Source organism: Entelurus aequoreus, linkage group LG09 (genome assembly GCF_033978785.1).
Source record: "Entelurus aequoreus isolate RoL-2023_Sb linkage group LG09, RoL_Eaeq_v1.1, whole genome shotgun sequence".
Classification (NCBI taxonomy): Eukaryota; Metazoa; Chordata; class Actinopteri; order Syngnathiformes; family Syngnathidae; genus Entelurus; species Entelurus aequoreus.
Window position 1 is genome coordinate 67,650,813 of NC_084739.1, and position 27,276 is coordinate 67,678,088.

The 27,276-nt window shown below is 36.8% G+C and overlaps 2 protein-coding genes across 4 annotated transcripts in view; one reads left to right on the plus strand and one right to left on the minus strand.

The window, feature by feature from the left end:
- slka (STE20-like kinase a) overlaps positions 1-26,915 on the plus strand; it is a 74,154-nt gene extending 47,239 nt beyond the window's left edge. Inside the window, exons 12-19 of one of the 3 annotated variants that reach the window (XM_062059208.1) lie at positions 156-335; positions 6,890-6,961; positions 14,726-14,855; positions 19,946-20,070; positions 20,139-20,333; positions 20,464-20,589; positions 26,094-26,207; positions 26,286-26,915. In XM_062059208.1, the coding sequence (XP_061915192.1) occupies positions 156-335; positions 6,890-6,961; positions 14,726-14,855; positions 19,946-20,070; positions 20,139-20,333; positions 20,464-20,589; positions 26,094-26,207; positions 26,286-26,426 (1,083 nt within the window). In that variant the 3' untranslated portion in view covers positions 26,427-26,915. Of the gene's footprint in view, positions 1-155; positions 336-2,737; positions 2,831-6,889; positions 6,962-14,725; positions 14,856-19,945; positions 20,071-20,138; positions 20,334-20,463; positions 20,590-26,093; positions 26,208-26,285 lie in introns of all 3 variants that reach the window. The other 2 variants (XM_062059207.1, XM_062059210.1) reach the window with 2 other exon arrangements.
- A 4-nt stretch (positions 26,916-26,919) lies between these two features.
- LOC133657025 (collagen alpha-1(XVII) chain-like) overlaps positions 26,920-27,276 on the minus strand; it is a 4,057-nt gene continuing 3,700 nt past the window's right edge. The window contains exon 5 of the mRNA XM_062057906.1: positions 26,920-27,276. This exon is cut by the window's right edge and continues 102 nt beyond it. The gene's annotated coding sequence lies outside the window, so the exon portion shown is untranslated.

A 27,276-nucleotide genomic window follows, 5' to 3' on the forward strand; every position in this document is an offset into this window, starting at 1 on the left:
AGCCACAGCTGTCTTCTTTGTAGACCACGAACCCTCCAATTAATTGAATACAACTTATTGTTGACTTATAAATATTATACTGAGCCGCCTGAACAGAGATGGTACCACTGCACTGTTGGTACTGGGGAGGACTGTACCCGCTGCTGTGTGTGCAGGCCAAGAAGCGCCAGTACGACCAGGAAGTGGAGGGCATGGAGAAGAAGCAAAAGCAGACCATCGAGCGCCTGGAACAGGACCACACCAGCCGCTTGCGGGACGAAGCCAAGCGCATCAAAGCGGACCAGGATAAGGAACTCTCCAAGTTCCAGAACATGCTGAAGAACAAGAAGAAAGAGGTACAGGGAGGGTTGTGCATGGAGGTGGTGTATGTTTGCATGTCATCACTGTGATGCGTTCAGGGGTGCATGTGTTGATGAAACACCTGGTGGCTTCTTGGCTGACTTGGTTTCAAGCCTATGGGACTGGTGGACCATGCTGCTCTGGTATATCAACATAGATTGCTATTGTAGCTGCCGCATGTTTTTGTACAAACCCCAAAAGCAGTGAAGTTGTCACGTTGTGTAAATGGTAAATAAAAAGAGAATACGACAAATCCTTTTCAACTTATATTCAATTGAATAGACTGCAAAGACAAGATATTTAACGTTCCAACTGGAAAACGTTATTTTTTACAAATATTAGCTCATTTGGAATTTGATGCCTGTGACACGTTTCAAAAGAGCTGGCACAAGTGGCAAAAAAGAGTGAGAAAGTTGAGGAATGCTCATCAAACGCTTTTTTGGAACATCCCACAGGTGAACAGGCTAATTGGGAACAGGTGGGTGCCATGATTGGGTATAAAAGCAGCTTCCGTGAAATGCTCAGTCGTTCACAAACAAGGACGAGGCGAGGGTCACCACTTTGTCAACAAATGCCTGAGCAAATTGTTTAAGAACAACATTTCTCAAACAGCTATTGCAAGGGATTTAGGGATTTCACCACCTACGCTCCGTAATATCATCAAAAGGTTCCGAGAATCTGGAGAAATCACTGCACGTAAGCCATGATATTACACACCTTGGATCCCTCAGGCGGTACAGCATCAAAAAGCAACATCAGCGTGTAAAGGATATCACCACATGGGCTCAGAAACACTTCAGAAAACCACTGTCAGTAACTACAGTTGGTCGCTACATCTGTAAGTGCAAGTTAAAACTGTACTATGCAAAGCCAAAGCCATTTATCAACAACACCCAGAAACGCCGCCGGCTTCGCTGTGCCCGAGCTCATCTAAGATGGACTGATGCAAAGTGGAAAAGTGTTCTGTGGTCTGACGAGTCCACATTTCAAATTGTTTATGGAAACTGGACGTTGTGTCTTCCGGACCAAAGAGGAAAAGAACCATCCAGACTGTTCTAGGGTGAAAGTGTAAAAGGCAGCATGTGTGATGGTATGGGGGTGTATTAGTGGCCAAGACATGGGTAAACTTACACATCTGTGAAGGCGCCATTAATGCTGAAAGGTACATACAGCTTTTAGAGCAACATATGTTGACATCCAAGCAACGTTATCATTGACGCCCCTGCTTATTTTATCAAGACGATGCCAAGCCAGGTGTTACAACAGCGTGGTTTCATAGTAAAAGAGTGTGGGTACTAGACTGGCCTGCCTGTAGTCCAGACATTGAAAATGTGTGAAGGCTAAAATATGAGAAGGGAGACTGTTGAACAATTTAAGCTGTACATCAAGCAAGAATGGGAAAGAATTCCACTTCAAAAATGTGTCTCCTCAGTTCCCAAACCTTTACTGAGTGTTGTTAGAAGGAAAAGCCATGTAACACACTGGTAAAAATGCCTTTTTTGACATGTGTTGCTGCCATTCAATTCTAAATTCATGATTATTTGCACAAAAAAATAACAAAGTTTCTCATTGTGAACATGAAATATCTTGTCTTTGCAGTCTATTCAATTGAATATAAGTTGAAAAGGATTTGTTGTATTCTCTTTTTATTTACCATTTACACAACATGACAACTTCACCGCTTTTGTATATTAGCATAGATCGCGATCATATCTGCCGCATGTTTGTGTATTCATTATCTACCCGCCTCCACAGCAGGCTTTGTGAGCTGTGTGAGACGTCTTCGTCTGCCTCGTTTTTATTCTTCTTCTTATTATTATTATTATTATGCTTTGTTTGTGTCCATCTTATGCAGCTCTCTCTCTCTCTCTCTCGCACTTAGCTTTGTTGCCATGGTGATCTCGCTCCGTGCTTAGTGTGGTCAAGTACTCGTTGGCCTCCGCTTGCAGCATCAATATTATTAAATTAGCACTGATGAAAGTGTGTTTACTATGTGATTGTTTTCATTTGAACTGTGCTATATTGTACTAACCGTGTGTTTGGTGTGAGTGTGTGAGGTGGCTTCGCTCGATGGGTGGATGATTATTTTGCCTGGTATCGGGATTATTTGGGGTGACGGCTGACTTGGAATCATTGATAACCAAATAGTCCTGACTGATGATTCCAGCTTAGTTACTTTGGCTTTTTCATTCGAAGACTCACAACAATCATCTTGCAAAGTAGAACTTGACTAACTGCGGTCCAACTCTTGATTACTAATCTCGGAGGGACGGGGGTCACTTGAATCATCTGGTGGTGGGGGACCCTCTCTTGTCTTTTGCATGTCTTCTACTTTCCAAAAGCCTTCTTTGCTATTACTGTTGTATTTGCTCGCAATCAAACACAAAACACATTCCAGGCCAAACAGGAAGTTGGACAGTCACCAAAACACATGCGAAAAGAGCTCATGAAGCGCTTAAAGGAGGACCTAACGCTTCTTAAGACGGCTGAGGTAAAACACAAACCCCTCATCTCCATTTCTTATTTCTTCTCCTCTTCTGACTTCTCTCCCGTCCTTTAAGTTGGATGTGGACCAACTAATCCAGTCCCAGTCCACCGTCTTATTGGTATGGAACTATCTCAGCTTAGGTCGACATCAACAAACGTGGTGTTCCGCTTTTGTCGACACAAAATTGTTGTATTCATGTGTTATTACTAAGTTGCAAAGCATTCAAACATGCGAACTATCTATTAAATAAGACAAGAAGCAAGGAATCAAACAGAGACAGGATTCAATTTAGCTCATGAGGAGAGCGCATGCACTTGCACCCTCGTACAATGTCGCTTCACGCTCTGAGGAAAGGGTTCCACACGCCTCATTTATTTGGGCATTTTCTGTTTACATGGCTGCAGCTGCTTCTAAGGGGAGGTGGTCATAAACTGCTGCGGCGCTGGGTCATAAACAGTTCAAACAACAAGGTGATTGGAGCGGTGTCGGGTTTGCCCCCTCTCTGCTTTGTATATTTCCTGTGGCTGTCCAATAGATCAGTGGTCCCCAACCTTTTTGTAGCTGCGGACCGGTCAACGCTTGAAAATTTGTCCCACGGACCGGTGGTGGGGGGGGGGGGGGGTGTTTTTTTTTTTAAACAAATTTTTTTTTTTTTTTTTTTTTTTTTTTTTTACATAAATAAATACAATCATGTGTGCTTACGGACTGTATCCCTGCAGACTGTATTGATCTATATTGATATATAATGTATATATTGTGTTTTTTATGTTGATTTCATAAAAATTAAAAAAAATAAATACTTTTTATTTTTTTTAATTTTTATTCTTTTATTTCTTGTGCGGCCCGGTACCAACCGGTCCGCGGCCCGGTGGTTGGGGACCACTGCAATAGATCAAAGAAACCGACACCTCCACGTTGCATCCCATCGCACACAGTGGAGGTTTACAAGCGGTGGGCCTTTTGCTTGATAAGATCAAAGACAGCTTTTGTCTTCTCGCAGGGCGACTCAAACTCAGGGGAAAACAAATTGTGTGATAACTTATATACAATTATTCTGACACAAAGTAAGCTTCACAATAAAACATGGCTGCACTAACCTGGATTCTACCACGGCCACTAACAAAATGCACTCATGTAATCATCTTTTTTTTTTTAGATTGTCAGCCAGCGGAATAAAGATTAGCATTTTTTACAAAAGCGTTCCAGTCAAGATTAGACAAAATGAGCTAAAATATAAAATAATAATTTTAATAAAAATATGCTGAAAGCCCATCCTGCATATTATATTATGGCAGCAGCGATCAATTATTTTAGAAATCCAGTAATCTATTAATTAGTTTGTTCTATCCATCCATCCATCAATTTTCTACCGCTTGTCCCTTTCGGGGATAACACAAGAGTGTGTTATCCAATTATACAAGTAATTGGATAACACACTCTTTTCAGCCTCAAAGAAAATATTAAATAATCTTTTACGGTTTTATGCATGCCATAGCTTTCATTCTAACACATGTCATCAACATAAACAAATACAAATCTGCGCTGTTAGCCATAACACAGATTACTGCACCACCGCTCTCATGTACACTCTATTTTAGTCGCCGTGCGGAAACTATGTCTGCATATTTAAGGTTGTGGGCACTCCGTGTCGTCCGGATTGTTTACGAAGTTTGACAAGTTACACTCAATAAACAATGGAAGCAACACATAGCTGAAGCTTTTTTCTGATCAAATTAATCGATTTCATCGATTATTTGTAGCAGCCCCGCTGATTATCTGTCTGGCCAAAGTCACAAGTTTCGGTCATGTTGACAACCGTTTATGTTGACATAAGTCAGCCAGCGTGAGAAGTGTCGACATAAGTAGGTTCAACTGTATGTATTTCCACTCTGTTGTCCACTAGGGGCACTAGACTAGGAAATGGACTTCTAGCTTGAATACAGGAAAGTCGCGGTTTGCCATTTGCTTCCCGACATTAACAGATTCATTTTTATTTGCTTTAAATTGTAATTTATTTATTTTTTTTATGATAAATTCAATAGAAATTGTTTTTATTTAAAAAATGAACCCAGAGGGCGCTGTCTCAATTTAATTCAATACAGTATGCTTGTGTTGGAAGCACAAAACCAGAGGTGTCAAAGTGGTTTTTCACCGAGGGCCACATGGCAGTTATGTTTGGCCCCAGAGGGCCGCTTCTAACAGTGAATGCTATTATTACACCATTTTTTAATGCATTTTATTAGTAGTTTTTTTTTTAACTAAAATGTAATAAAAAATATGGTAATTTGCAATAATTTCACCTCAAAATGTAGTGTATATTACTGTAAATGGAAAAACAGTACTGCTGTTTTTATGGTAAAAAAAAAAAAAAAAAAAAAGGCAGCTCAGTTGCCAGGTTTTTTCTGTAAAATTTACATTATTTTTTTTTAACTTTAAATAAAAACAATTAAATTTTACAGTACAATTTCGGCACCTGAGCTGTTAGTTTGTTTGTTATATGACACCATTTTTCATGCATTTTATTAGTAGATTTTTTTTAACTAAAATGTAAAAAAAATATGGTAAGTTGCAATAATTTCACCTCAAAATGCAGTGTATATTACTGTAAATGGAAAAACTGTACTGCTGTTTTTATGGTAAAAAAGGCAGCTCAGTTGCCAGAATTTTACTGTAAAATTTACATTTTTTTTTTTTTTAACTTTAAATAAAAACAATTACATTTTAACGGTACAATTTCAGCACCTAAGCTGTCAGTTTGTTTGTTTTATGACACCATTTTTTATGCATTTTATTAGTAGATTTTTTAAAAACTAAAAATGTAAAAAAAAATATGGAAAGTTGCAATAATTTCACCTCAAAATGTAGTGTATGTTACTGTAAATGGAAAAACGGTACAGCTGTTTTATGGTAAAAAAAAAAAAAAGGCAGCTCAGTTGCCAGAATTTTGCTGTACATTTTGACACCTGAGTTGCGAGTTTGTTTTTTTACCGCAAATCAACAACTGTAGATTTTTCGGTGTATTACTGTAAAATGCCAAAACGGCACCACAATTTATTACAGTAAAAAAAAAGTACAGTTTTTTTCATTTAGAGAAAAATGCTGTAAAAACCACAGTAAATTTCACAATTTGACCATGAAATCTATTGCTACTTTTACAATTTGATGGATACCTTGCTTTGAAATCATTATTATTAGTATTCATTTCTATTTAGAAAATGCTTTGAATGTTTGATCCTATATTTTTTGCATAATCCGACAATATTTAAGTTAACATCATTTGTGATTACATGGAGTAAAAAAATAATACATTTAGTAAGAAAAGTGACAGTACTTTATTGATACATATATTATTTCCAGGCTTTCCAGGGCCAAATAAAACGAAGTGGCGGGCCACATCTGGCCCCCCGGGGCCTTGAGTTTGACACTGGTGCACAAAACTGTACACTGTTCATTGTGTGCAACTCCATTTCAAAGGGTTTAGTGCATCAAAATAGGAGTCTTTAGGGATTTTTATTGCTGCGTCCATTTTTAGCGGTTTTTTGCAATGGGGATTTTCCACTCTTAAACTTAGACTTCCTTTTATTGTCATTCAAATGTGAACTTTACAGTACATATGAGAACACAATTTCGTTGCATTAGCTCATGGTAGTGCAGGATAAAAGAGCAATAAGGTGCAGATATAAATAAATAGATTGGTTATTAGCCGTAGATGAACCTCTGGTTTATCCCGTGTTCCACAGTCCAGTGTGCAAAATGATGATATGCTTTCTTTGAATAACCCTGCATGGAACATGTTTGTTCACCAAACTGCTGGTTTGCAAGCTGAGCATCAAACTGTAGCATGAGAAGCATCATTCAATAATAATAATGAACTAACATCTATATATTTGAACTTCACATTGTTCCCAATGTGGGAATGGAATAATAATCTATTCCACTACTTGGGTGGGATGAGGGTGTGTGTGTGTGTGTGTGTGTTTTAAAGCTTAGTCTTTTGCTTATCCCTGACGAGGGTGAGTGTGTGTGTGTATGTGTGTGTGTGTGTGTGTGTCTCCTCCGCAGGCAGTGGCCCAGGTTATGATACAGTCTTTTCAGTTGTCCTCATGCGCACTCTTCAATGCTCAGATGCAGGATGTAAGTCCTCTGCCGCCCTCCACTCTGCTCTCTCTCTCCTTCTTCTCAGCCCATACTTAGATGTCAGATGTGTGTGTGCGGTCGCAGTGTGTGGAGGATACATGTAAGCATGGGCGCCGCTGTGTTTTGGAGTGATGTCAGCGATGGCCGTGTTCATGCAGTGGGTTCTACCTACCTCCTCCAGCTTTGTTCTACCTGTGTGTGTGTGTGTGTGTGTGTGTGTGTGTGTGTGTGTGTGTGTGTGTGTGTGTGTGTGTGTGTGTGTGTGTGTGTGTGTGTGTGTGTGTGTGTGTGTGTGTGTGTGTGTGTGTGTGTGTGTGTGTGTGTGTGTGTGTGTGTGTGTGTGTGTGTGTGTGTGTGTGTGTTGTATTTCCACCCTTCTTGAGACATGAAGAAGAAAAAGTATCTTCCATATGACATAAGTGATGACATAAATCATGGTCCCAATAACATTGCATCTAATTGACTGTGTCAGTTTTAAAAGGCCAACATATGTAATAACAAGTGTGGGTAAGAAATTAAAATGCGCCCCCTTTGGCCAAAATTAATTACAAAAAAATATATATTTTTGTATATAGGGACATACTTTAATAACCAAAAACCAATTACAAACAAAAAATGTAAGTAAATGAACTGAAAGCTGTGTTTTTCTCTTTTTTCTTATAAAATTGGGAGCAATTTCTCTATTTGTTTTATTTATTTCTGTTTCTGTAATATTGAAATATTTTCCCGTAAAATTATTACTTTTTTATGTCAAATTATTACTTTTTTAATGCAAAATGGTGACATTTGTCATTTAAAATTTAGACTTTTATCACAATATTGCCAAAGTTTTTGGTTGTTCTTGTAAAATAGTGACATTTTTGGAATAAAATGATGACTTTTGTCATCATTTTGCAGAGTAAAATTCCGATTATTATTACAAAATTGCCCAAATGTTAAAGTTTTCTTATAAAATTGTGACTTTTGTCAGGTAAAATTACGACTCTTTTCATAATATCGCGCAAATGTTCAGGTTTTTTTGTAAAATTTTGACTTGCGTTGAGTAAAGTGACGACTTTTATTATAATACTGCCAGAATTCTAAGTTTTTCTTGTGAAATTGTGACCTTTTTCTTGTGAAATTCCAACTCTGCTTTTTTATATTTGCCTAGTTTGTATATATTATTAATGTTGTAAATACACATCTTTATATATCTAGAAAGGGTAGGCATTATTCGGAGGTCTCAAGAAGGTAGGAAATACAAGAGCGTGTGTGTGTGTGTGTGTGTGTGTGTGTGTGTGTTCTTGTATTTTCACCCTTCTTGAGACATGAAGAATGAAAAGTATCTTCCATATGAGGAGGTGTGAACAAGTGATGACATAAATCATGGTCCCGATAACATTGCATCTAATTGACTGTGTCTGTATTAAAAGTGCTCCCCCTCTGGTCAACATATGTAATAACAAGTGTGGGTAAGAAATTAAAATGCGCCCCCTTTGGCCAAAATTAATTACAAAGAAATATGTATTTTTGTATATAGGGACATACTTTAATAACCAAAAACCAAATACAAACAAAAAATGTAAGTAAATTAACTGAAAGCTGTGTTTTTCTCTTTTTTCTTATAAAATTGGGAGCAATTTCTTTATTTGTTTTATTTATTTCTGTTTCTGTAATATTGAAATATTTTCCCGTAAAATTATTACTTTTTTATGTCAAATTATTACTTTTTAATGCAAAATGGTGACATTTGTCATTTAAAATTTAGACTTTTATCACAATATTGCCAGCCTTTTTTTGTTGTTCTTGTAAAATAGTGACATTTTTGGAATAAAATGATGACTTTTGTCATCATTTTGCAGAGTAAAATTCCGATTATTATTACAAAATTGCCCAAATGTTAAAGTTTTCTTATAAAATTGTGACTTTTGTCAAGTAAAATTACGACTCTTTTCATAATATCGCGCAAATGTTTAGGTTTTTTTGTAAAATTTTGACTTGCGTTGAGGAAAGTGACGACTTTTATTATAATACTGCCAGAATTCTAAGTTTTTCTTGTGAAATTGTGACCTTTTTCTTGTGAAATTCCAACTCTGCTTTTTTATATTTGCATAGTTTGTATATATTATTAATGTTGTAAATACACATCTTTATATATCTAGAAAGGGTAGGCATTATTCGGAGGTCTCAAGAAGGTAGGAAATACAAGAGCGTGTGTGTGTGTGTGTGTGTATGTGTGTGTTCTTGTATTTCCACCCTTCTTGAGACATGAAGAATGAAAAGTATCTTCCATATGAGGAGGTGTGAACAAGTGATGACATAAATCATGGTCCCAATAACATTGCATCTAATAGACTATGTCTCATTTGCACCCCCTGCTGGTGACATCTATCAAAATGAGGGTGGTCCCAAAAAGGAGGGATTGTTTTCAAACTGACTGTGTGTCGCTTTTAAAAGTGCTCCCCCTCTGGTCAACATAACAAGTGTGTTTAAGAAATTAAAATGCGCCCCCTTTGATCAAAATTAATCACAAAAAATACATATGTATGTATATAGAGACATACTTTAATAACCAAAAAGCAATTACAAACAAAAAATTACAATAAATTAACTGAAAGCTGTATTTTTCTCTACTTTTTTCTTTATATTATTTCAGATTTTGTAATATTTAAATATTTTCCTGTAAAATTATTATTTTGTTATGTGAAATTATTACTTTTTAATGCAAAATGGTGACATTTGTCATATAAAATTTAGACTTGTGTCACAATATTGCCAGTTTTTCTTTTTTGTTCTTCAAAAATGTCACTATTTTGCAAGTAAAATGATGACTTTTGTCATCAAAATTCCGAATATTATTACAATATTGCCAAAATGTTAAAGTTTTCTTATAAAACTCTGACTTTTGTCGAGTAAAATTACGACTCTGCATAATATCGCACAAATGTTCCGTTTTTCTTGTAAAATTTTGACTTGCGTTGAGTAGAATGACGACTCTTATTACAACACTGCCGGAATTCTTAAGTTTTTCTTGTGAAATTGTGACCTTTTTCTTGTGAAATTCCGACTGAGCTTTTTTATATTTGCATAGTTTGTATATATTATTAATGTTGTAAATACACATCTTTATATATCTAGGAAGGGTAGGCATTATTCAGAGGTCTCAAGAGGGTGACAAATACAAGAGTGTGTACATGTGCGCGCGTGCGTGCGTGCGTGCGTGCGTGCGTGCGTGCGTGCGTGCGTGCGTGCGTGCGTGTGTGTGTGTGTGTGTGTGTGTGTGTGTGTGTGTGTGTGTGTGTGTGTGTGTGTGTGTGTGTGTGTGTGTGTGTGTGTGTGTGTTCTATTTACATGGCGCTTTGAATTGGACAGATGGTGCAGTGCGGTCGGTTGGTCGCTTTTGTCTGCATTCATGTTTGTGTCTATCAGGACAGTTGAGGACGTTATAGTCGAGCAGTCTTTCATTTTCTTATCCTTCTATATCAGGGGTGTCCAAGGGCCACATTCAATTAATTAATTTGTTTAAACATTGTCATTTAAAGATGTTAAAACTAATTAAAGTCAGTATATGCTGAGCTACCTGAGTGACATCTTGGCTTTGTTTTAGTGTAATATTTCATAATATATCTCATTAGGTTAAATTATCATCATTTGTACACAATACTTTTATGTACACATAAAAAAACAGGACAAATATTTCAAATATATTACTGTACAATAGTGATTTATTTTTATTTTTATGATAAATTAAATAGAAATTGGTTTTATTTAAAAAATGAGCCCAGAGGGCGCTGTCTCAAGTTAATTCAATCCAGTATGCTTGTGTTGGAAGCACAAAACCAGAGGTAGCAAAGTGGTTTTCACTGAGGGCCACATAGCAGTTATATTTGGCCCCAGAGGGCCGCTTCTAACAGTCAATACTATTTTTGCACCATTTTTGTATCCATTTTATTAATAGATTTTTTTTAACTAAAATGTAAAAAAATATGGCAAGTTGCAATAATTTCACCTCAAAATGTAGTGTATATTACTGTAAATGGAAAAACAGTACTGCTGTTTTTATGGTAAAAAAAAAAAAAAGGCAGCTCAGTTGCCAGAATTTTACTGTAAAATTTACTTTTTTTTTTTTTTTTTAACTTTAAATAAAAACAATAAAATTTTACAGTATAATTTCGGCACCTGAGCTGTCAGTTTGTTTGTTTTATGTCACCATGTTTTATGCATTTTATTAATAGATTTTTTTTAACTAAAATGTAAAAAAATATGGCAAGTTGCAATAATTTCACCTCAAAATGTAGTGTATATTACTGTAAATGGAAAAACTGTACTGCTGTTTTTATGGTAAAAAAAAAAAAAAGGCAGCTCAGTTGCCAGAATTTTACTGTAAAATTTACTTTTTTTTTATTTTTTTTACTTTAAATAAAAAAAATAACATTTTACAGTACAATTTCAGCACCTGAGCTGTCAGTTTGTTTGTTTTATGTCACCATGTTTTATGCATTTTATTAATAGATTTTTTTAACTAAAATGTAAAAAAACATGGCAAGTTGCAATAATTTCACCTCAAAATGTAGTGTGTATTACTGTAAATGGAAAAACAGTACTGCTGTTTTTATGGTAAAAAAAAAAAAAAAAAGGCAGCTCAGTTGCCAGAATTTTACTGTAAAATTAAATTTTTTTATTTTTTTTACTTTAAATAAAAACAATAACATTTTACAGTACAATTTCGGCACCTGAGCTGTCAGTTTGTTTGTTTTGTGTCACCATGTTTTATGCATTTTATTAATAGATTTTTTTTAAACTAAAATGTAAGAAAACATGGCAAGTTGCAATAATTTCACCTCAAAATGTAGTGTATATTACTGTAAATGGAAAAACAGTACTGCTGTTTTTATGGTTAAAAAAAAAAAAAAAAAGGCAGCTCAGTTGCCGGAATTTTACTGTAACATTTACATTTTTTTTTGTTTTACTTTAAATAAAAACAATAACATTTTACAGTACAATTTTGAATTTTGTTTTATGTCACCATGTTTTATGCATTTTATTAATAGATTTTTTTTAACTAGAATGTAAAAAAATATGGCAAGTTGCAATAATTTCACCTCAAAATGTAGTGTATATTACTGTAAATGGAAAAACAGTACTGCTGTTTTTATGGTAAAAAAAAAAAAAAGGCAGCTCAGTTGCCAGAATTTTACTGTAAAATTTACTTTTTTTTTTTTTTTTAAACTTTAAATAAAAACAATAAAATTTTACAGTATAATTTCGGCACCTGAGCTGTCAGTTTGTTTGTTTTATGTCACCATGTTTTATGCATTTTATTAATAGATTTTTTTTAACTAAAATGTAAAAAAATATGGCAAGTTGCAATAATTTCACCTCAAAATGTAGTGTATATTACTGTAAATGGAAAAACTGTACTGCTGTTTTTATGGTAAAAAAAAAAAAAGGCAGCTCAGTTGCCAGAATTTTACTGTAAAATTTACTTTTTTTTTTTTTTTTTTACTTTAAAAAAAAAAAAAACATTTTACAGTACAATTTCAGCACCTGAGCTGTCAGTTTGTTTGTTTTATGTCACCATGTTTTATGCATTTTATTAATAGATTTTTTTAACTAAAATGTTAAAAAAACATGGCAAGTTGCAATAATTTCACCTCAAAATGTAGTGTATATTACTGTAAATGGAAAAACTGTACTGCTGTTTTTATGGTAAAAAAAAAAAAAAAAAAGGCAGCTCAGTTGCCAGAATTTTACTGTAACATTTACTTTTGTTTTTTGTTTTACTTTAAATAAAAACAACAACATTTTACAGTACAATTTTTAATTTTGTTTTATGTCACCATGTTTTATGCATTTTATTCATAGATTTTTTTTTTAACTAAAATGTAAAAAAATATGGCAAGTTGCAATAATTTCACCTCAAAATGTAGTGTATATTACTGTAAATGGAAAAACAGTACTGCTGTGTTTATGGTTAAAAAAAGGCAGCTCAGTGCCAGAATTTTACTGTAAAATTTACATTTGTTTCTCTACTGTAAATAAAAAAAACTATATATAGTGATTTTTTTTTTGGGTGGTTAAAATCCAAAATGGAGTGTAAAACCTCAGACATGTTGCTGCTAAAGACGTGGACGTTAATGACGGTGAAGAAGCCCGTGATGACCTGAAAGGTGCTGACTTTCCTCTCTTAACCTCCATCGTGGTCATCCGTGATCTTTGAGTGTCTCCTGCTGGTTCCACTCATGACGATGATGTCACCTCCCACAGTGTGTGGATGACACGATACTTTTTTATGTCAAATTATTACTTTTTAATGCAAAATGGTGACATTTGTCATTTAAAATTTAGACTTTTATCACAATATTGCCAAACTTTTTTTGTTGTTCTTGTAAAATAGTGACATTTTTGGAATAAAATGATGACTTTTGTCATCATTTTGCAGAGTAAAATTCCGATTATTATTACAAAATTGCCAAAATGTTAAAGTTTTCTTATAAAATTGTTACTTTTGTCAGGTAAAATTACGACTCTTTTCATAATATCGCGCAAATGTTCAGTTTTTTTTGTAAAAATTTTACTTGCGTTGAGTAAAGTGACGACTTTTATTATAATACTGCCAGAATTCTAAGTTTTTCTTGTGAAATTGTGACCTTTTTCTTGTGAAATTCCAACTCTGCTTTTTTATATTTGCATAGTTTGTATATATTATTAATGTTGTAAATACACATATTTATATATCTAGAAAGGGTAGGCATTATTCGGAGGTCTCAAGAAGGTAGGAAATACAAGAGCGTGTGTGTGTGCGTGTGTGTGTGTGTGTGTGTGTGTGTGTTTTCTTGTATTTCCACCCTTCTTGAGACATGAAGAATGAAAAGTATCTTCCATATGAGGAGGTGTGAACAAGTGATGACATAAATCATGGTCCCAATAACATTGCATCTAATAGACAATGTCTCATTTGCACCCCCTGCTGGTGACATCTATCAAAATGAGGGTGGTCCCAAAAAGGAGGGATTGTTTTCAAACTGACTGTGTGTCGCTTTTAAAAGTGCTCCCCCTCTGGTCAACATAACAAGTGTGTTTAAGAAATTAAAATGCGCCCCCTTTGATCAAAATTAATCACAAAAAAATACATATATATGTATTTAGAGACATACTTTAATAACCAAAAAACAATTACAAACAAAAAATTACAATAAATTAACTGAAAGCTGTATTTTTCTCTACTTTTTTCTTATAAAATTGGGAGCAATTTCTTATATTATTTCAGATTTTGTAATATTTAAATATTTTCCTGTAAAATTATTAGTTTTTTATGTGAAATTATTACTTTTTAATGCAAAATGGTGACATTTGTCATATAAAATTTAGACTTGTGTCACAATATTGCCAGTTTTTCTTTTTTGTTCTTCAAAAATGTCACTATTTTGCAAGTAATATGATGACTTTTGTCATCAAAATTCCAAATATTATTACAATATTGCCAAAATGTTAAAAGTTTTCTTTTAAAATTCTGACTTTTGTCGAGTAAAATTACGACTCTTTCCTCTCTTAACCTCCATCGTGGTCATCCGTGATGTTTGAGTGTCTCCTGCTGGTTCCACTCATGACGATGATGTCACCTCCCACAGTGTGTGGATGACACGATGACAAAACCTTCACTTTTTTTTTTTTACCGTTCTGGTCTTTTCTCACCTGTTTCTCATCGCGCTCCTTCCGGTCGACTCCTCCCTCACCACTCCCTTCTTTCCCTTTTGTTGTTTTGTGGCCACGCCGCCTCAGGAGCAGGAGTTCCTCCAGAAGCAGCAGCAGGAGCTGGATGGCGAGCTGAAGAAGATCATCCAGCAGCACAAGGTGGAGGTCGCCACCATCGAGAGGGACTGTCTCAACCACAAGCAGCAGCTGATGAGAGGTGGGTCAACTCTCACGCCCATTAGAACCTCCTCCTACGTTTTGGAGACTAAATGGCACATTTTCCGGACTATAAGCCGCACCCACTAAGTTTTAGAAAGGAGAAACATGTTTTAATATACGCTATATTGCCAAAAGTATTTGGCCACCTGCCTTGACTCACATATGAACTTGAAGTGCCATCCCATTCCTAACCCATAGGGTTCAATATGACTAGGGATGATGTTTGATAAGAAAGTATCGAGTTTGAGCCCATTATCGAATCCTCTTATCGAACCGATTCCTTATCGATTCTCTTATCGAATCCAGATAGGTTGTTGTATATGGAGGAAAAAAACCACAATATTTGGTTTAACAAAAGCTCACTTTTATTTTATAACAAAAAATAAATAAAAAATAAATATTGACTGTTGCACCCCTAAAAAAATAAAATAAATAAATATTGACTGTTGTTACCCAAAATATACACTACCGTTCAAAAGTTTGGGGTCACCCCAACAATTTTGTGGAATAGCCTTCATTTCTAAGAACAAGAATAGACTGTCGAGTTTCAGAGGAAAGTTCTCTTTTTCTGGCCATTTGGAGCGTTTAATTGACCCCACAAATGTGATGCTCCAGAAACTCAATCTGCTCAAAGGAAGGTCAGTTTTGTCGCTTCTGTAACGAGCTCAACTGTTTTCAGATGTGTGAACATGATTGCACAAGGGTTTTCTAATCATCAATTAGCCTTCTGAGCCAATGAGCAAACACTCTGTACCATTAGAACGCTGGAGTGATAGTTGCTGGAAATGGGCCTCTATTACACCTATGTAGATATTGCACCAAAAAGCAGACATTTGCAGCTAGAATAGTCATTTACCACATTAGCAATGTGTAGAGTGTATTTCTTTCAAGTTAAGACTAGTTTAAAGTTATCTTCATTGAAAAGTACAGTGCTTTTCCTTCAAAAATAAGGACATTTCAATGTGACCCCAAACTTTTGAACGGTAGTGTATATTGAGTGGGATTTTTCAGAAAAACAAATGTATACAGTAACACAAAAACAACCTGTCTCTGTGAATACTATAGGTGTATAAGTAATAATATAGTGTTAAATAAAATCAGTCCCTTGGGCACAAAACTGAAAATAATACAGCTCTCCAAAAAGTGCACTTCTGCTGCTATTGGAACATAACTAACTACACACACAGGCAGACTGCTAACAAACAATCCAAGACGTCTAATAAAGTTCCAAAGCAGAGTAATCCATTTAGGATCTTTAGTGTTGTTGATCTTGCTTTGTCTTTTCCTATCTTTACTTTTGTCTTGCACTGGACTGGTTTTTTTTTGTTTTTTTTACTGAAATACACACAATGACAAATGTATAAGCTATGTGATTCAATGAACATACTGAAATGTAATACACTATGTAAATATTAGCTTCACACAAATATACAGTACTATCATCAAACAAATACTTCCGAGTGTTGAAACTATTTCGATGGTGGAAATACACGACTGGCAGCCATTTTAAGTCCTCAAAACATCCATTGAAACAGTGCACAAAAATCGTTTTTCAATAAACATCTTACTATCAAATTTAACAACTTTCCACCTTAATATTGAGTTACATAAACAAGTTAAAACAGTTTACTTACAGACTTATCTTTTCTAAGGCTTGTAAGAGCTAACACAACTTGTCTACTTCTCAATTGTCTCATGAACTGAACTAACATCGTCAACCCAGAAGTGCCCAAACTATTGGCGCGTAGTATTTTCATATCGCCACAAGGTGTCAGTAAGAGTCTACAATCAAATGGGCATAACATTGCCCATTTGGGATTTATTCCCAGGGATTCGAATAAAGAACCAACTCTTTTTCTTTACTATAGTGGCCTCGATAACAGGAACCGGTTCTCAAAAAGGGATTCGAGTCCATGGAATCGGTTCTTTTCTTATCGAACAACAGGGAGAATCGGTTTCGAACATCATCCCTAAATATTACGCCTTTTGCAGCTATTTCAGCTTCACCTCTTCTGGGAAGGCTGTCCACAAGGTTGCGGAGTGTCTTTATAGCAATGTTCCGCCCCTTCTTCCAAAAGCGCATTGGTGAGGTCACACACTGATGTTGGTGGAGAAGGCCCGGCTCTCAGTCTGCGTTCTAATTCATCCCAAAGGTGTTCTTGGTGGCTGAGTTGCTGTTGTTCCCCAAATCTTCACTTTTCTTATAATAAAGTTGACTCTGGAATATTTAGGAGCGAGGAAATTTCACCACTGGATTTGTTGCACAGGTGGCATCCTATGACAGTTCCATGCTGGAAATCACTGAGAGCGGCCCATTCTTTCACAAATGTTTGTAGGAACAGTCTCCATGCCTAAGTGCTTGATTTGATACACCGGGCCAAGTGATTAGGACACCTGACTCTCATCATTTGGATGGGTGGTACTTTTGGCAATATAGTGTACGTCTGTGTGGCCTCTCTCTTAACACGGCACATAGCTCCGCCCCCTCTGCAAATACAAATACAAAGAATTGCTATGGCGACATCCAGTGGACACATTTAGAACAGCAGTTTCCGTCATTCAAAACATTTCAGCTCATCTCGCGGGCCGGATAAAACCTGATCAAGCCATGTTTGGTACCAACTCTCTCTATAGACGGCTCAGAGATACGTGTGGACTGCAGGTTGACGCCTGTTCAATAAACGACACTAGCAAGTACAGGTTGGTAAACAACACCAAAAGTTTGATGTTTCATTGAGAATATAGAACATTCCGCACGGCGCTCAAAAATCTGTCAAAATGTTTTAGTACGACTTTGGTAAGCTATGAAGACGCACCGCTTGATGGATTGTAGGAGCATTATGACTACCATAGTCAGACGTACTGTGCTTCAACATACAGTATTATTTGGCGTTTTGTTTCAACTTTTTATGTCAAACCAACTTTTCTTATCTTCTGGTACCTGCTGAGTCCTGAAAATTAATGCACGTCCGCCATTGTAGTCCGTGTCGACACCGTAGTCGATAAGCTATTTATTTGTCTCCATCTTTTTGTTATGTGACATTCATCCTCCACTGTTGTCATCTCTAATATAAAGTAGTGTAAAGTTCTTACTTAGATCTGTCAGTAGACGCGCTGCGGAAGTGCTAAAAACTACCGGTACTATAAAGATAACAGGGAGAAGATGCTGTCGAAGTGGAGGCATGTAAAATAAGACCCGCCCACAAAACGGCGCATCCTGAAGATGGTCTGTAAAACATCATCTATGTAACATGAAGTTAGAAGGGGATACATATTGGTTCAGCGTATTTATGTGCGCCTGTTCAATAACTGACACTAGCAAGTACAGGTTGGTCAACAACACCAAAAGTTTGATGTTTCTTGAGAATGTAGAAAATTACACACGGCGCTCAAAATGTTTTAGTGAGACTTTGGTAAATTATGAAGATGCTCCGCTTGATGGATTGTCGGAGCTTTATGACTACCATAGTCAGACGTACTGTGCTTCAACATACGGTATTATTATGGTATCTATATAAGGACACAAAATGGCACCTATTAGCAGACATATCTGGTGTTTTGTTTCAACCTTTTATGTATAATTATTTATGTGCGCCTGGAAAATGTGTCCCCAGTCACAAGTACAACCTGAAATGAACAGATGAACAATGTTATTTGGGGGTACAACATTACCAACCACATCTTTGACGATGAAGGCATGAACGTAACATTCCACACTTTGTATTCTATCACCGATAAGCAGTGTAAGTACGTCCAAACACGGAGGTGTGGCCTCTATCTTAACACGACACGTAGCTCCGCCCCCCTCTGCGGCAGGCGATACAAAGAATTGCTATGGCGACATCCGGTGGACACATTCAGAACAGCAGTTTCCGTCATTCAAAACATTTCAGCTCATCTCGCGGGCCGCATAAAGCCATGTTTGGTACCAACTCTCTCTAGAGATAAGTGTGGACTGCAGGTTGACGCCTGTTCAATAACTGACACTAGCAAGAACAGGTTAGTAAACAACACCAAAAGTTTCATGTTTCATTACACACGGCACTCAATGTTTTAGTGAGACTTTGGTAAACTATGAAGACACACCGCTTGATGGGTTGTCTGAGCATTATGACTACCATAGTCAGACGTACTGTGCTTCAACATACAGTATTTTTATGGTGTGTGTACATAAGGACACAAAATGGCACCTATTAGCAGACATATTATCTGGTGTTTTGGTTCAACCTTTTATGTATACATATTTATATGCGCCTGGAAAATGTGTCCCCAGTCATAAGTACAACACTAAATGTACACATAAGTCACATTACAAAAAAGTGTAAGTGCCGAAAAGGGTAGGACTTAAAGCGGTGCCTTGAGGAACACCTCAGGTGTGTACACCCCAAGTTTGGGTCTCAGCGTTCTGTTTGCTAGCAAGGTTCAAATGTCAGGGCAAGGACCTGCCGAGGTGTTCACATGGTCCAAGTTCCTCCACACAACGTCTAAGAACGTGCAAGTCTGGAACTGTATAGTTCTGGTCCGAGGACAGGGAGTTCACGCTGTCATGTTCAAACACCGAACTATCTATTAAACAAGACAAGAAGCAAGGAATCAACCAGAGACAGGATTCAATTTAGCTCATGAGGAGAGCGCGTGTGGACCTGCACCCTCGTGCAGTGTCACCCCACCGCTCTCAGGAAGGAGCTCCACGCCTCCTCCTTTATTTGGGCATTTCCTGATTACATAGCTGCAGCTGCTTCTAAGGGGAGGGGTCATAAACAGCTGCACTGGGTCATAAACAGTTCAAACAAAAAGGTGCCTGGAGCGGTGTCGGGTTTGCCCCCTCTCTGCTTGTAGATTTCGGGTCATGATAAGGTCCTTTCCTGTGGCTTGTCCGAGATCTGAGAAACCGACACCTCTACGGCGCATTCCATCGCACACAGTGGAGGTTTACAAGCTGTCCCGCCTTTTGCTTAATAAGATCTAAGGCGGCTTCTGTCTTCACGCAGGGCAACCTGAACTGCGAGCAAACAAGTTGTGGGATAACTTGTATACAATTATTCTGACACACGGTTGTTGTGTGACGGCCATGTTGTGTGTCTGCAGCCCGGGAGGCGGCCATGTGGGAGCTGGAGGAGCGCCACCTGCAGGAGAAGCACCAGCAGCTGAAGCAGCAGCTGAAGGACCAGTACTTCCTGCAGAGGCACCAGCTGCTGAAGCGCCATGAGAAAGTAGGTGTGCCCCCCTCCTTGTTCCTCAGGCCTCACCAGCCCACTCCTCCGCCGTCTTGCCTGCGCAGGAGATGGAGCAGATGCAGCGCTACAACCAGCGGCTGGTGGAGGAGATGAAGAACAAGCAGACCCAGGAGCGAGTCCGCCTGCCCAAGATCCAGCGCAGCGACGGCAAGACGCGCATGGCCATGTTCAAGAAGAGCCTGCGCATCGCCGCCTCGGCCGTGGTCACGCCCGAGCAGGAGCGCGAGCGCGTCAAGCAGGTAGATCACCTTCTTCTTCTTCTTCTTCTTCTTCTTCGTGGTGCACCACATGTGACTTTGCTGTTGTCGCTGCCTCGGACTTTCTTCTTCTTCTTGGTGCACTAGATGTGACTTTGCTGTTTTGCTGCAGTTTGCTTGTCAGGAGGAGAAGAGGCAGAAGAACGAGCGCCTCCATCAACACCAGAAACATGAGAACCAGATGAGAGATCTTCAGCTGCAGTGTGACTCAAACATCAGAGAACTGCAGCAGCTACAGGTCACACACACACACACACACACTACATACATACATACATACATACACACACACACACTACATACATACATACATACATACACACACACACACTACATACATACATACATACATACACACACACACACTACATACATACATACATACATACACACACACACACTACATACATATATACATACACACACACACACACTACATACATACATACACACACACACACTACATACATACATACACACACTACATACATACATACACACACTACATACATACACACACACACTACATACATACATACACACACACACACTACATACATACATACACACACTACATACATACATACACACACTACATACATACATACACACACACACACTACATACATACATACACACACTACATACATACATACACACACTACATACATACATACACACACACACACTACATACATACATACACACACTACATACATACATACACACACACACACTACATACATATATACATACACACACACACTACATACATACATACATACATACATACATACACACACACACACTACATACATACATACATACATACACACACACACACTACATACATATATACATACACACACTACATACATACATACATACACACACACACACTACATACATACATACACACACTACATACATACATACACACACACACACTACATACATACATACATACATACACACACACACACTACATACATACACACACACACACTACATACATACATACATACACACACACACACTACATACATACATACACACACTACATACATACATACACACACACACACTACATACATACATACATACACACACACACACTACATACATACATACATACATACACACACACACACTACATACATACATACATACACACACTACATACATACATACACACACTACATACATACATACACACACACACACTACATACATACATACATACACACACACTACATACATACATACACACATACACACACACTACATACACACACTACATACATACATACACACACACACACTACATACATACACACACACTACATACATACATACATACATACATACATACATACATACATACACACACACTACATACACACACTACATACATACATACATACATACACACACACTACATACATACATACATACATACACACACACTACATACATACATACATACATACACACACACACTACATACATACATACACACACACACTACATACATACATACACACACACTATATACATACATACATATACACACACTACATACACACACACACTACATACATACACACACACACTACATACATACACACACACTACATACATACATACACACACACTACATACATACATACATACACACACACTACATACACACACACACTACATACATACACACACACTACATACATACACACACACTACATACACACACACACACTACATACATACATACACACACACACTACATACATACACACACACTACATACATACATACATACATACACACTACATACATACATACACGCACACTACATACATACACACACACACACACTACATACATACATACATACACACACACTACATACATACATACATACATACATACATACACTACATACATACATACATACACACACAGTACATACACACACACACTACATACATACATACATACACACTACATACATACATACATACACACACACTACATACACACTACATACATACATACACACACACACACTACATACATACATACATACATACATACATACATACATACACACTACATACATACATACACACACACTACATACATACATACATACACACACACTACATACATACACACTACATACATACATACACACACACTACATACATACATACACACACACTACATACATACATACACACACACTACATACATACATACACACACACTACATACATACACACACACTACATACATACACACACACTACATACATACATACACACATACCTACACTACCGTTCAAAAGTTTGGGGTCACCCAAACAATTTTGTGGAATAGCCTTCATTTCTAAGAACAAGAATAGACTGTCGAGTTTCAGATGAAAGTTCTCTTTTTCTGGCCATTTGGAGCGTTTAATTGAGCCCACAAATGTGATGCTCCAGAAACTCAATCTGCTCAAAGGAAGGTCAGTTTGGTAGCTTCTGTAACGAGCTCAACTGTTTTCAGATGTGTGAACATGATTGCGCAAGGGTTTTCTAATCTTCAATTAGTCTTCTGAGCCAATGAGCAAACACTCTGTACCATTAGAACACTGGAGTGATAGTTGCTGGAAATGGGCCTCTATACACCTATGTAGATATTGCACCAAAAAGCAGACATTTGCAGCTAGAATAGTCATTTACCACATTAGCAATGTATAGAGTGTATTTCTTTCAAGTTAAGACTAGTTTAAAGTTATCTTCATTGAAAAGTACAGTGCTTTTCCTTCAAAAATAAGGACATTTCAATGTGACCCCAAACTTTTGAACGGTAGTGTACATACACACACACTACATACATACACACACACTACATACATACATACACACTACATACATACATACACACTACATACATACATACATACACACACACTACATACATACATACACACTACATACATACATACATACATACAAACACACACATTACATACATACATACACACACACACTACATACATACATACACACATACATACACACACACTACATACATACATACACACACAATACATACATACATACACACACACTACATACATACATACACACACATTACATACATACATACACACACACTACATACATACATACACACTACATACATACATACATACACACATACAAACACACACACTACATACATACATACATACTACATACATACATACATACATACATACATACATACATACATACAAACAATACATACATACATACATACACACACTACATACATGCATACATACACACTACATACATACATACAAACACACACATTACATACATACATACACACACACTACATACATACATACACACTACATATATACATACACGCACACTACATATATACATACACGCTACATACATACATACACACACGCTACATACATACATACATACACACACACACTACGTACATACATACACACACACTACATACATACATACACACACACTACACTACATACATACATACACACACACTACATACATACACACACACACACACTACATACATACATACACACACACTACATACATACATACACACACACACACACTACATACATACATACACACACACACACTACATACATACATACACACACACTACACTACATACATACATACACACACACTACATACATACATACACACACACACACACACTACATACAGACATACACACACACAACATACGTACATACATACATACACACACTACATACATACAAACACACACATTACATACATACATACATACACACACATTACATACATACATACACACATTACATACATACATACATACAAACACACACATTATATACGTACATACACACACTACATATATACATACATGCACACACATTACATTTATACATTCATACATACACACATTACATACATACATACATACAAACACACACATTACATACATACATACACACACACACTACATATATACATACACACACATTACATACATACATACATGCACACATATTACATATATACATACATACAGACACATTACATACATACATACACACACACACAACATACGTACATACATACATACACACACTACATACATACAAACACACACATTACATACATACATACATACACACACATTACATACATGCATACACACATTACATACATACATACATACAAACACACACATTATATACGTACATACACACACTACATATATACATACATGCACACACATTACATTTATACATTCATACATACACACATTACATACATACAAACACACACATTACATACATACATACACACACACACTACATATATACATACACACACATTACATACATACATACATGCACACATATTACATATATACATACATACAGACACATTACATACATACATACACACACACACTACATATATACATACACACACATTACATACATGCACACATATTACATATATACATACATACAGACACATTACATACATACATAAACACATTACATACATACATGCAAACATACAAACACACATTACATACGTACATACATACACACATACTGTACATGCAAACATACATACATACACACACACACACACACATTACACACACACTACATAAACACATTACATACATACATGCAAACATACATAAATACATGCATACATACAAACAAACACATTACATACATACATACACACATACTGTACATGCAAACATATATACATACACACACATTACATACATACATACACACACATTACATACATACATACAGTACATACATACACACTACATATATACATACATACATACACACACATTACATACATACATTTACATATACATACACACACACACTACATTCATACATACATACATACACACACACTACATACATACATACATAAATACAGTGTGACTCAAACATAAGAGAACTGCAGCACACACACACACACACATACACATACACACACTTCCAATGTAGTGGTTCCCTCACTCAGCATGTTGAATATCACTGGATGACAGATATCAAATCACAGCAGTATCATTACTTACTGATAGTGATGGTGTGAGTACCGGTGGTGCTACTTGGGCTCCATCTAGTGGTACACTAAAGAACCACTCACTGTGTTGTTGCACTTAAAATACTTTTTGTCTTCAAAAATGAGCCATGTGTGGAATATTCTGGTTGTGCTGACCGACCTCGAAACTATTTGATTTGGTACATGGTGTAATGATAAGTGTGACCATTAGATGGCAGTCACACATAAAGGATACCAGGTTGTTTATAGAGAGAGTATGGGTTATGTTTTTTTTTTTTTTTTTTTTTTTTTTTTTTTTTTTTTTGTCATAAAGAAATACAATCATGTGTGCTTACGGACTGTATTGATATATAATGTATATATTGTGTTTATTATGTTGATTTAATAAAACATTTTTAATTTTTTTTAATTTTATTTTTTTTTATTTCAATTTTTTTATTTATTTTTTTATTTTTTGTGCGGCCTGGTCCCAATCGCTCCACGGACCGGTACCGGTGGTTGGGCACCACTGTACTACACTACTGTATTTAATGTCATTATGGTGGTATTTAATGAATACTTAGGTGTACTGCGCTCCTATAATCCTCCATGTCTGTTCCAGAATGAGAAGTGTCACCTCCTCATCGAGCACGAGACCCAGAAGCTGAAGGAACTAGACGAGGAACACGGCCAGGAGATCAGAGAGTGGCGAGAGAAGCTGAGACCCAGGAAGAAGGTCGGTCCTCGGTCTTCTTCTTCTGGACTCTGGAGTCCTCCGCCCGACTCCTCTCACTGTCTCTGCCGCCCCCTGCAGGCCCTGGAGGAGGAGTTCACGCGCAAGCTGCAGGAGCAGGAGGTCTTCTTCCAGATGAGCGGCGAGTCGGAGTGCCTTAACCCCACCGCCCAGAGCCGCGTGTCCAAGTTCTACCCCATCCCGCATCTGCACAGCTCATAGGACTCCTAAGTTCTCGGAAAATGTCTTTTTTTTTATTTCTTTCGGGGGGGGGAGCATGTTTTGAATTGAAAAGCCTGCAGACGGCGGTTCTTGTTGGGTTCTGGATCCTCTCCGGTCCTTCAGTTTCTGCACATTCCTCCATGTTGCACAGACGGGTGGGGTCTACTTCCTGGATGTGTGCTGAGTCCCGTGCACATGAAAAGGAATGTACGTGTCGTTGCCACGTTGAAAGAGCTCCAAATATGCTTGAAATCCTCCTTTTAGCTTCTTTTAATGACCACTCTTCATCGCTTTTTAATACTTGACTAATTTATGCCATCTTGCTCAGTAACTCTGCTGGATTTTTATTTGGGATTCTTGTACACCCAAAGCGTCGTCATAGATATCTATTTTTAACACCTTTTGTTTTGTTTTGGACAAACAGTGCAGGTGGAAAGTGTCAATGGGATGTACTTGTTGTAAATACAGTATAATAAATACAGTAAAAAAAGAGGCACTTTGATCATTTATTGTTTGAAAATGTGACGTACAACAAAGTCAGTGAGCTCATACAAAAATATACAATCTAAATCCCTCAAACTAGCTTTTGGCTTTTTTTAAAAAATGTTTTTGATTCAAGTCAACAATAGGTCATAAGCGCGCTAACTAATCTTACTGCAACATTTGAAATATTTTATACAACAAACAGTAATTGACCTCGATACAGTAGAATAGTTGTTTAGTCTTCTAACGAGCTAAAATATGTTCTTTAAAACGCCAAAGCCAGTATTGATGTCAGAGATGGAAACTACGACACTGAGCAGCAGCATCAAGCTCATGAATTATTAATAAAGCAGGTTTTTTATTGTTG